The 13,541-nt window shown below is 39.2% G+C and overlaps 1 protein-coding gene and 1 pseudogene across 1 annotated transcript in view; one reads left to right on the forward strand and one right to left on the reverse strand.

Moving 5' to 3' along the window:
- Nucleotides 1–13,541, reverse strand: part of C4BPA (complement component 4 binding protein alpha) — a 47,101-nt gene that overhangs the window by 23,780 nt on the left and 9,780 nt on the right. Inside the window, exon 4 of the mRNA XM_070474543.1 lies at nt 12,786–12,885. Within this exon, the coding sequence (XP_070330644.1) occupies nt 12,786–12,885 (100 nt within the window). The remainder of the gene's footprint in view (nt 1–12,785; nt 12,886–13,541) is intronic.
- Nucleotides 5,319–6,640, forward strand: LOC110152765 (aurora kinase A pseudogene; annotated as a pseudogene).

A 13,541-nucleotide genomic window follows, 5' to 3' on the forward strand; every position in this document is an offset into this window, starting at 1 on the left:
CACAGAAGGATCCTCTATGACCCACATCCCAGAATATTAGAAACAAAGGCAAAAATAAACAAATGGGACCTAATCAAACTTAAAAGCTTTTGCACAACAAAGGAAACTATAAGCAAGGTGAAAAGACAGCCCTCAGATTGGGAGAAAATAATAGCAAACGAAGCAACAAAGGATTAATCTCAAAAATATACAAGCAACTCCTCCAGCTCAACTCCAGAAAAATAAGTGACCCAATCAAAAAATGGACCAAAGAACTAAACAGACATTTCTCCAAGGAAGACATACAGATGGCTAACAAACACATGAAAAGATGCTCAACATCACTCATTATCAGAGAAATGCAAATCAAAACCACAATGAGGTACCATTACACACCAGTCAGGATGGCTGCTATCCAAAAGTCTACAAGCAATAAATGCTGGAGAGGGTGTGGAGAAAAGGGAACCCTCTTACACTGTTGGTGGGAATGCAAACTAGTACAGCCGCTATGGAAAACAGTGTGGAGATTTCTTAAAAAACTGGAAATAGAACTGCCATATGACCCAGCAATCCCACTTCTGGGCATACACACTGAGGAAACCAGATCTCAAAGACACACGTGTACCTGAATGTTCATCGCAGCACTGTTTATAATAGCCAGGACATGGAAGCAACCTAGATAACCATCAGCAGAAGAATGGATAAGGAAGCTGTGGTACATATACACCATGGAATATTACTCAGCCATTAAAAAGAATTCATTTGAATCAGTTCTAATGAGATGGATGACACTGGAGCCCATTATACAGAGTGAAGTAAGCCAGAAAGATAAAGACCATTACAGTATACTAACACATATATATGGAATTTAGAAAGATGGTAACGATAACCCTATATGCAAGACAAAAAGAGACACAGATGTATAGAACAGACTTTTGGACTCTGTGGGAGAAGGCGAGGGTGGGATGTTTCGAGAGAACAGCATCGAAACATGTATATTATCTAGGGTGAAACAGATTACCAGCCCAGGTTGGATGCATGAGACAAGTGCTCAGACCTGGTGCACTGGGAAGACTCAGAGGGATCGGGCGGAGAGGGAGGTGGGAGGGGGGATCGGGATGGGGAACACATGTAAATCCATGGCTGATTCATGTCAATGTATGACAAAACCCACTACAATATTGTAAAGTACACTTTATCTTAGCCAAAAGGCCGAGAAGCGATACAACAATATTGTAAAGTAATTAGCCTCCAACTAACAAAAAAAATAAAAAAATAAAAAAAAACAGGCCACTTTGGCATCAGTATTATTTTCAGCTAAAGGTACCTGAAAATTAGCAGATGCAAGAAACTTCTGACCTCCCCTTTGCTTCCTCAAAGCCAACCAAATTCCCATGTGAAAGATGACTTTTCTATACCAGGAGGAAAGAACATTTTTATCACTTTAAATAAGAGTATTGAGGCCAAGAGAAATCTGTACTGAAAGATCATGTTAAAAATAATGCTTATCTCTCTTTAGCCACCATATATATTTTCATTGCTGTCACTGTTGTTTAGTCGCTAAGTTGTGTCCAACTCTTGTGACCCCCATGGACTGTAGCCCACCAGACTCCTCTGTCCATGGAATTTTCCAGGCAGGAATACTGGAGCGGGTTACCATTTCCTTCTCCAGGTGATCCACAAATACTATTCTTTGCTCAGTCTAATATATAAAGGGTGGGGTAAAGGTGGCAGAGTAGGAGGACATGGAGTTCACATCTCCTCACAGCTAGGGCATCTGTCAGGCACTGGTGGGGGACCTCAGACACCTAAGGCTGGGAGGAATCCCTGTGTGACCAGGTAGGACTTAGCGGGAAGGGAAGCGGGAGGAACTGGCACCCTGAGACTCAGCTTGGGGCAGACAGGGGATTCCCAAGCTGGGAGTGGGCCACCGACAGTGGGGATGTGGAGAGACCTTGGGGGAATCACGGGATCAAAAGGCAACACAGTCAGCATTTCCCCTGCCCACTCAAACCCTAGGAGGCCTGCTGGGATCTCAGACCTGAACCTTCACCCTCTGAGGCCCCCTCTAGCTGCAGGGTTCCTGGGGGCAAGAGAATGAGGGAGGGAAGGAGGAAGGAAAATAGACACCAGCAGACCTAGTGCTCCTGAGATGCAGCTGGGGGAGGGGAAGGGTTTTCACACTCAGATGAGGACCGTCCAGTGAGGGGTTCAGCAGAGATGAGGAGAAACATTCCAGGGATTGGATTGGAAGGGAATGGGACTACTGTTTCCCCCTCCAATTTGGACCCTGGAGAGCCTGTTGGGGTCCTGTTGCCTGAACCTTGGACTACTGAGGTACCCTCCAGCTCTGCCGAGCCCTAAGTCCTGCCTCTGTCACCTCTCAAGACTGGTCCTGAGCCTATGCCCCACACCTGCCTAAGCCCCACTCTCTCCTAAGACCTGCCCACCTACAGCCAAGGCCTTTTCCAGAACCCTTTTCCTTCTTTTTTCATTTTTTGCTGTTGTGCTTCTACTTTGCTGTATTTTTGTTTCATTTATGTTTTTATTTTTCTAATATATTTTTAATTTTCTAATTTTACCTTTTATTCTTTGTTATTGTCATATTTTTCTTTTTCCTTCTTTCTCTTTTTTTTTTCTTTGCCCTGGGGGCTAGGAGTGAGCTCCATGTAGTGGGAGAGTTGCATCCAAACCACTGACTGACAGAGAACCTCAGACCAAAGGGAATATTAATCTGAGTGAGTTATCCTGGAGGGCCTCATCTCTGCACCAAAACCTGGCTCTGCCCAACTGCCTGCTAACTCCAGTGCTGGAAACCTCAGGCCAAACAAGTAAGACAGGGACACAGCCCCACCCATCAAAAAAAAAAAAAATGAAACCACAAAAACATATGTTACAAGGTTAAAAATCTACAAGACCAAATAAATGAAGACGAAATAGGCAACCTACCTGAAAAAAGAGTTCAGAGTAATGATAACAGAAATGATCCAAAACCTTGGAAAAAGAATAGAGGCATAGATCCAGAAAATACAACAAATATTTAACAAGGACCTAGAAGACCTAAAGGACTAAACAAACAGTGGTGAACAATACAATAAATGAAATGAAAAATCCATTAGACAGAATCAATAACAATAACAGAACCAAAAGAATCAATTTGTGAGCTGGAAAATAGAAGAGTGAAAATAACTGCCAAGGAAAAGAATAAATAAAAAAGAATGAAAGAGATTGAGGACAGTCTCAGAGACCTCTGGGACAACATTAAATGAACCAATAATTCAAATTGTAAGAGTCCCAGAAGAAGAGAAGGAAAAAGGGTTTGAGAAAGCATTTGAAGAGATTATAGTTGAAAACTTCCTTAACATGGGAAAGTAAATATCCAACCATGTCCAGGAAGCACAGAGAGTCTCATATAGGATAAACCCAAGAAAAAAACACTATCAATCAAATGAACAAAAAGTAAATTCAAAGAAAAGATGTTAAAAGCAGAAAGGGAAAAGTAAGAAATAACATACAAGGGAATCCCCATAAAGTTGTCAGCTGATTTTTCAGCAGAAACTCTTCAAGCCAGAAGGGAATGGCAGGATATAAGTGATGAAAGGCAAGGATCTCATTCAGATCTGGTGGAGAAAAGAAAAACTAAAAGAATTCAGCACCACCAAACTAGCTTTACAACAAATTCTCTCGGTATGAAGTACAAGAGAAAAGAAAGAACAAAAACAAGCAAAAACAATTAAGAAAATGGTAATAGTGAAGTGAAGTCACTCAGTCGTGTCTGGCTCTTTGCGACCCCACGGACTGTAGCCCACAAGGCTCCTCCATCCATGGAGTTTTCTAGGCAAGAGTACTGGAGTGGGTTGCCATTCCCTTCTCAAGAGGATCTTCCCAACCCGGGGATTGAACCCGGGTCTCCCACATTGTGGGCAGACACTTTACCATCTGAGCCACGAGGGCACCAAGAAAATGGTAATAGGAACATACATATCAATAATTACCTTGAAAGTAAATGGATTAAGTGCTCCAATCAAAGGGCACAGACTGGCTGAATGAACACAAAAACAAGACCCATATATATGCTGCCTATAAGAAACCCACTTCAGACTTAGGGACATATACAGACATGAAGCGAGAGGATGGAAGAAGATACTCCATGCAAATTGAAATAAAAAGAAAGTGGTAGCAGCAATTCTCATATCAGACAAGATAGACTTTAAAGTAAATAGAGCTACAAGAGATAAGGGAGGACACTACACATTGATCATGGACTCAATCCAAGGAGAAAATGTAACAATTGTAAGTATTTATGCAGCCAGCATAGGAGCACCTCAGTATATAAGGCAAATGCTAACCACCATAAAAGGGCAAACTGATAGTAACACAATAATAGTGGGGGACATTAACACCCCACTTACACCAATAGGCAGATCATCCAGACAGAAAATAAAGAAAGAAATACAGCTTTAAATGACATGATAGACTAGATAGATTTGATGTATATTTACAGGACATTCACTTGAAAGTTGCAAAATACAATTTCTTCTCATGTGCACATGGAATATTCTCCAGGATAGATCACATCTTTGCTCACAAACCAAGCCTTGGGACATTTAAGAAAATTGAAATTGTATCAGGCATCTTTTCTGACCACAACAGTATGAGATTAGAAATTAATTACAAGGAAAAAAAACTAAAACATAAACATATGGAGGCTAAACAGTGCCCTGCTTAATAAGCAAGAGACCATTGAAGAAATCAAAGGGGAAAAAATTTTTATATGCAGAAATGAGTGACAGCAAAAACAGGACAATCCAAAACCTATGGGGTGCGGCAAAAGTAATTCTAAAAGGGAAGTTATAGCAATTCAACCCCAACTCAAGAAACAAGAATAGTCTCAAATAAGCAATCTAATCTTATATCTAAAGAAACTAAAGAAAGAACAACAACAACAAACCAAAGTTTGTAGAAGGAAAGAGGTCAGAGCAGAAATAAATGAAATAGAAATGAATAAAACAGTAACAAAAATCAATATAACTAAAAGTTGGTTCTTGGAGAAGATAAATAAAACATATAAACCCTTATCCAGAATCATCAAGAAAAAGAGGGAGAGGACTCAAATCAATAAAATTAGAAATGTAAAAGGAGAAATTATAATTGATACCATAGAAATACAAAGGACCAGAAGAGACTGCTAGAAGCAACTACATGCCAACAAAATAGACAACCTGGATGAAAAGGACAACTTTCCAAGACTGAACCAGGAGGAATTAGAAAATATAAACAGACCAATCACAAGTAACCAAATGGAAACTGTAATTAAAAATCTTCCAAGACCAGGAGCTCTCGGGAGGACTTGGTTTCCTTGCATCGGAGGTGGGAGTCCACAGGCATCATGGACAGATGTAAAGAAAACTGCATCTCAGGGCCTAAGACTGCAGTTCCACTGAGTGACGGCCCAAAACATGTTCCAGAGGCTCAGCAGCTTCCCTCTCAAAATCCGGCGTCTGCGAACAGCGGCCAGGCTCAGCGCGTCCTGTGTCCCACAAATTCCTCGCAGCGTGTTCCTTCACAAGCACAGAAGCTCGTCTCCATCCAGAAACCAGTACAGACCCTGAAGCAGAAGCCCCTGCAGGCAGCCAGTGCCCCTCGTCCTGTCTCCAGGCCGCCAAGTAACACCCAGAAGAGCAAACAACCCCAGCCACCAGCACCTGGAAATAATCCTGAGAAGGAAGTGGCATCAAAACAAAAAAATGAAGAATCAAAAAAAAGGCAGTGGGCTTTGGAAGATTTTGAAATTGGTCGCCCACTGGGTAAAGGAAAGTTTGGTAATATTTATTTGGCGAGAGAAAAACAAAGCAAGTTTATTCTGGCTCTTAAAGTATTATTCAACGCTCAGCTGGAGAAGGCAGGCGTTGAGTATCAGCTGAAAAGAGAAGTAGAAATACAGTCGCATCTCAGGCATCCAAATATTCTCAGACTGTATGGTTATTTCCATGATGCTACCAGAGTCTACTTAATTTTGGAATACACACCCCTCAGAGCTGTCTATAGAGAACTTCAGAAACTGTCAAAAGTTTGATGAGCAGAGAACTGCCACGTATATCACAGAATTGGCAAATGCCTTGTCTTACTGTCATTCAAAGAGAGTTATTCACAGAGACATTAAGCCAGAGAACCTGCTCCTTGGATCAGCTGGAGAGCTTAAGATCGCAGATTTTGGGTGGTCGGTACATGCCCCATCCTCCAGGAGGACCACCCTCTGCGGCACGCTGGACTGCCTGCCCCCTGAGATGATTGAGGGCCGGATGCATGATGAGAAAGTGGACGTCTGGAGCCTTGGGGTGCTTTGCTATGAGTTCCTCATCGGCAAGCCTCCTTTTGAGGCAGACACATACCAGGAGACCTACAGAAGAATATCACGGGCGGAATTCACATTCCCTGACTGCATGCCCGAGGAAGCCAGGGACCTCATTTCAAGACTGTTGAAGCACAACCCCAGCCAGAGGCCCACCCTCAAAGAAGTACTTGAACACCCCTGGATCACAGCCAACTCAAAACCATCAAGTTGTCAGAAAAAAGAATCAACTAGCAAACAATCTTAATCTTTGCAGGCAGAGATCCTTAGGCCAGGGCTGCCTTGTCCTGGAGCAGGCTGCTGGAGTGTCTCCCTATGGACTGCCTGCCGTTGAGACTCTACAGGACATGCTGCTGCTGAGCAGGCAGTGCTCGGAGTCCCACTTCCGCAGACACGACACTGCAGCAGTGGGAGCAGCCATGAGAAATCGTGCTGATAACTTCACTGGTTATAGAATCAATCAGGAGGCAAGGTTTGAGGGCAGCCACCCCGCAGCCTGTTTGGAGTAAGGCGTCCTTGTGGAAGACGGACTCGGAGCCTGGCTGTGGGGAAGGGGGTCATGCCTAGTCCTGCCTCGACCCTTGAAACACTGTGCAATAACCTTCCCAGTCCTGTGTGTGTGTAACTTATCGGGTGGCCCAGTCTGGTAACCCTGTCAGAATGAACATGTGATTCTTCCTTTTAAATGTTAAAGACTTTTGTATAGACTTGTATCTTTACCTCCAAAAAAAAAAAAAAAAAACTTCCAAGACCAGATGGTTTCATGGCAAATTTTATCAAATATTTAGAAAGCATCTAATGCCTATCCTTAAACTTCCCCAAAAAAATGGAGAAGGAGGAACACTCCCAGACTTGTTCTATGAGGCTACCATCACCCTGATATCAAAACCAGACAAAGATATCACAAAAAGAATTATACACTAATATCACTGATAAAAATAGACTCAAAAATCCTTAACAAAATATTAACAAATAGAATCCAATAATATGCAAAAAGGCTCATAAACCATGGTCAAGTGAGATTTATCCCAAGGATACAAAGATTCTTCTATACATGCAAATCAACTTAGGTAATACACTACATTAACAAAATGAAGAATGTAAACAGTATGATCATCTCAGTAGATGCAGAAAAAGTTTTTGACAAGATTCAACACCCATTTGTGAAGAAAAAAAAAATTCTCCTGAAAGGAGACATAGAGGGAATCTACCTCAACATAATAAAGGCCATATATGACAAACCCACAGCAAACATCATTCTCAGTGGCAAGAAAACTGGAAACATTTCCTCTAATCAGGACCAAGACAAAGATGTCTACTCTCACCATTATTATTCAACTAGTTTGGAAGTCCTAGTCATGGCAATCAGAGAAGAAGAAAAAAAAAAGTGGAATCCAGATTGGAAAAAGAACCCAGAGAAGAAAAATGAAAAAAAAAAAAAAAAAAGGAATCCAGGTTATTATTGTTTGCAGATGACATGATACTATACATAGAAAATCCTAAAGATGCTGCCAGAAAAATACTAGAGCTAATCAATGAACTTGATAAAGTTTCAGGATACAATATTAATGCAAAGAACTCTCTTGCATTCCTATACACTAACAGCAAAAGATTAGAAAGAGAAATTAAGGAAACAATCCCATTTACAGCAAAAAGAATAAAATACCTAGGAATAAACCTACCTAAGGAGACAACTAAAAAGCCTCTTGATGAAAGTGAAAGAGGAGAGTGAAAAAGTTGGCTTAAAGCTTAACATTCAGAAAACTAAGATCATGGCATCTGGTCCTCTCATGGGAAATAGATGGGGAAACAGTGGAAACAGTGGCTGACTTTATTTTTTGGGCTCCAAAATCACTGCAGATGGTGACTGCAGCCATGAAATTAAAAGACGCTTACTCCTTGGAAGGAAAGTTATGACCAACCTAGATAGCATATTAAAAAGCAGAGACATTACTTTGCCAACAAAGGTCTGTCTGGTCAGGCTATGGTTTTTCCAGTGGTCATGTATGGATGTGAGAGTTGGACTGTGAAGAAAGCTGAGCACTGAAAAATTGATGCTTTTGAACTGTGGTGTTGGAGAAGACTCTTGAGAGTCCCTTGGACTGCAAGGAGATCCAACCAGTCCATCCTAAAGGAGATCAGTCCTGGGTGTTCATTGGAGGGACTGATGCTGAAGCTGAAACTCCAGTACTTTGGCTACCTCATGTGAAGAGTTGACTCACTGGAAAACACCCTGATGCTGGGAGGGATTGGGGGCAGGAGGAGAAGGGGATGGCAGAGGATGAGATGGTTGGATGGCATCACCGACTTGATGGACATGGGTTTGGATAGACTCCAGGAGTTGGTGATGGAGATGGAGGCCTGGTGTGCTGCGATTCATGGGGCTGCAAAGAGTTGGACATGACTGAGCGACTGAACTGAACTGAAGGAGACAAAAGACGTGTACTCAGAAAACTATAAAACACACTGATGAAGAAGTCAAAGATGACACAAACAGTTGAAGAGATATACCATGTTCTTGGATGGGAAGAATCAATATCATGAAAATGAATATGCTACCCCAAAGCAATCTACAGATTCAATGCAATCCCTATCAAATTAACGATGGCATTTTTCACACAATTAGAACAAAAAATTTTATAATTTGTATGAAAATACAAACTATCCGGAATGGTCAAAGCAATCTTGAAAAAGAGAGCTGGAAGAAGGCTCCCTGACTATATTACAACACTACAGTAATCAAGATAGTATAATATAGGCACAAAAACAGAAATATAGACCAACAGAACAGGATAGAAAGCTCAGAGATAAACCCAAGCATCTATAGTCACCAAATCTATGGTAAAGGAGGCAAGAGCATACACAGGAGAAAAAATAGTCACTTCAATAAGTGGTGCTGGGAGAAACTGGACAGCTATTGATATGTGTTAAAGTGTGAAATTAGAACACTACCTAACTCCATACACAAAAATAAACTCAAAATGGATTAAAGACCTACTGAAAGACTGGACATTTATTCTTAGAGGAAAACATAGGAAAAACACTTTTTTCCGACAGAAATCACAGCAAGATCTTTTTGGACACACCTCCTAGAGTAATGAAAATAAAAACAAAAATAAACAACTGGAATTTAATTAAACTTAAAAAGCTTTTTCATAGCAAAGGAAACCATAAATAAGATTAAAAAAACAACCCTCAGAATGAGAAAAAATATTTGCAAACAAAGCAACAGACAAAAGGTTAATCTCCAAGTTGTATAAACAGCCCACAGAGCTCAATATCAAAGAAAAAAAACCAACAGAAAATTAGCATAAGATCTAAATAGACATTTCTTCAAAGAAGACATACAGATGGCCAAAAGGCACATGAAAATATACTCAACATCACTAATTATTAGATAAATGTGAATCAAAATTACAATGAGGTATCACCTCACTCTGATGATAGTGGCCATCATCAAAAATCTACAAGCAATAAATGCTGGAGAGGGTGTGGGGAAATAGGAACGCTCTTGCACTGTTGCTGGGAATGTAAACTGATACAGCCACTATGGCGAACTGTGTGGAGGTTCCTTGAAAAAGTAAACACAGAACTACCTTATGACCCAGCAATCCCACTGCTGGGCATACATCCTGAGAAACCCGTAATTCAAAAAGACACAGGTACCACAGTGCTCATTGCAGCACTATTTACAATAGCCAGGACATGGAAACAACCTGTGTCCATCAACAGACAAATAGATAAAGAAGATGTGGTACATATATACAATGGAATATTTTTTACCATAAAAGGGAACAAAATTGGTCCATGTGGATGGACCTATCATCTGTCATACAGAGTGAAGTAAGTCAGAAAGAAAAAAACGAGTATGGTATATTAATGCATGAATGTGGAATCTAGAAAAATGGTACAGATGAACCTAGTTTCAGGGCAGGAATAGAGACACAGACATAGAGAATGGGCATATGACACAGCGGGAAAAGGAGAGCGGAATGATTAAGAGTTTAGGTTGACGTATATACACTGCAATGTGTAAGATAGATAGCTAGTGGGAACCTATAGTAAAGCCCAGGGGGCTCAGCTCAACACTCTGTGATAACCTAGATGGGTGGGATGGTAGGGAGAGATCTAAAAAGGAGGCAATATATCTATACATTTAACTGATTCACTTTTTGTACAGCAGAAACTAACATATGCGTTAGTTGCTCAGTCACATCTGACTCTTTGCGACCCCATGAATATTAGCCTACCAGGCTCCTTTGTCCATGGGATTCTCCAGGCAAGAATACTGGAGTGGGTTGCCATTTCCTTCTCCAGGGCATCTTCCCCACCCAGGGATCAAACCTGGGTCTCCTGCATTGCAGGTAGATTCTTTACCATCTAAGCCACCAGGGAAGCCATAGGAAAGCAATTATATTCCAGTAAAAAAAAAAAAAAAAAATTAACATATAAGCACATAGGCCTAATCATTTTGGAGGTCTTCATTTTCCTGTGCAGGTTCCCATGTACATGTAAAAATTAGATTGGTATACTTTTCTCCTATTAATCTGTGCTATGTCAACTTAATTTTCAGGCCCAGTCAGAGACCCTAAGAGGGTAAAGGTAAAGTTTTGCCTTCCCTACAGTAACATTCTTGTCTAGAGAGACTCGGAATTTTTTTTAAATCCATTCTCCTAAAATAAAGTTAAAAGCTAATTCAACATGATTTTAAAATATGCCTAACTTTAAAGTTCATGTAGAAAGATAAACAAGTTTTGTTAGGAAAATTCTAGAAAAGAAAACTAATTACATAGAACTACCCATATTACTATTAAAACATATTATAAAACATCAATAATTAGATGACTGTGCAATGTGTATATAAATATATAGACAAAACAATGATTGAATAGAAAGTCTAGAAATAGACTCAGATATATATGAGAATTTCATATAGTACCAAAAACAATATCAAATCAGTAAGTTGAAGATGGACTTTTTAATAAATGATGTGATAACAGGAAAGTCATATGGAAAAATATAGACTGGGATATGTACCTTATACTGTATAGTATATATTGACTCCAAATGGATCAAAGCTTTTAACATTAAAAAATATGAAAACATAAAAGTGTAGAAGAAAGCTAGGCAAATAGTTCAAAATCTTGTATTTGGGAAGGCCTTTCAAATTAAGACTTAAAATTCAGAAGCCATTTTAAAAAGAAGACTGATAAATTTGACAACATATACCAAAGCCAAGGGCTTCCCAGTTGGTTCAGTGGGTAAAGAATTTGACTGCAATGCAGGAGACACAAGAGATGCGGGTTTGATCCCTGGGTCGGGAAGATCCCCTGGAAGAGGAGATCCAGTCAGTATTCTTGCCTGGAGAATCCCATGGACAGAAGAACCTGGCAAGCTACAGTCCAGAGGGTCAAAAAGAGTCAGACACGATTGAAGCAACTTAGCACACATGCATGCACCAAAGCCAAGTCAAAAGGAAAACTTTGAAGACAAAGTTGCAGCTCACATCAGAAACAAGGTGTGAGCCCTAATAGACACAAATCCATGTGAATGTGTATCCATATACCTTAAAAATTAGGAATAAAATGCCCAACTAGTTAATAGTAAAAATAGGCAAAGGATATGCCAAATAACTCACAAATATTGAATAAATACAAACACTTCTTATTAAAACATGCTGAATTTTACTCAGAATAAGAGAAATATACAGCTAAACTATAGTAAGATTTCATTTTTACCTCTTAAATTGGAAAATTTTCAAAATTTTTACAAGCATTGAGGGTTTGACAGCAAACTTAGTTGAAAAGTTTATGGTGAGATAGACATTTGTATACTCTGCAAAACCATGTAACTCCTATAGAGAGCAATTTGGAAACAATTTTCAAATTTTCAAATATATGTACTCTTTGACCCAGGATTCCTACCATGGAAATTTACCCTACAGATATAGTCTATATATACAAGGTAATGCATTAGAGCATAGTTCAGAACAGAAAAAGGTTGGAAAATCCATGGATCCATCAAAGAGATTATCAGCCCACAATACATCACACAATAAAATCCTGGGCAGGCATAAAAGGGAATTAATGAGAAACCTCTCTATGCACAAACATAGAGACAACTTCTGTTTATATTGATAAATATAATATAAAGCAAGATTTAAGAGATTTAAGACTACTTTTCCTATTGGAAAGTTGTCAAATAAGAGTACATACTAATTTCTTAACTTGTATTTGTAAAAGTAAACACTAGAAAAATACATGAGAAACCAATATAAGTGTATCCCTGTTTAAAGATAGAAAGGAATGTGGTGATGGCAATAGAATGAAAGTGAGAATTCTCAGTGGATACCTTTTATATCATGTTTAGTTTTGAAATATATATTATATTATACATTAGCTATCTTAAAATTTTAATTTAAAAGAAAAGTATCTCTAGATTGCCTCACACTCACCCTTCTGAACAGCTGAATTCTATTTCTGATCCAAAAGAGTAATCTGTCTTAACTATCACTTGCCCATTAAGTAATTCTCCTGGGTTTTCACATCGTTTTTCTGTGAGAAAAATTAAAATGATGATTAGTGATTCCATGTACTCAAGGATATGGCATTAGAAAAGAGAGCTGATGGATCATTGCGGTAATGAAGTCTATGGTCTGGAATTTAACATACTGACCAGGGAGCTAAGCTCAATTCTACATCGCCAGTGTGTACTTTGAACTTAAGCCACTCAAAATACATGTCCTTGATCACAAAAGGTACAAAAAAAAGTATAGATTGCATGTGTATACCCATACTACTAGAAAAGCATCACAGAATTTATTCTCAATTAAGAGTGAATAACAGCATCTTCTTCCAAACACAGTATTTGGGATGAGATTTCTTTGAAAACTGTATTGTCATTTTCCAGACACATAATTTTCATAATTTTATACAGTGAATCTAGTTTTCAGTGTATTAAAATGAAGATTGTAAGTGATAGATTTATTTTTCAGTGCAACTAGGTATCTCCTAATTTTTTTTGTTTTATTCATTTGTTTTTGTTTTTTTTTTGTTTTTGTTTTTTTTTTTTTTTTTTTTTCAAAAAATGGCACACATGTGTACATTGAAATCAGTTACTGACAAACTGGATTGTTCCTTGGTGATCAGAGATACTCATTTACGTTTATAAAGCTTAGTTCCTGAGGCAACTTTGAGAAGAAAGACAAAGC

The sequence above is a fragment of the Odocoileus virginianus genome, chromosome 11 (genome assembly GCF_023699985.2).
Source record: "Odocoileus virginianus isolate 20LAN1187 ecotype Illinois chromosome 11, Ovbor_1.2, whole genome shotgun sequence".
NCBI lineage: Eukaryota > Metazoa > Chordata > Mammalia > Artiodactyla > Cervidae > Odocoileus > Odocoileus virginianus.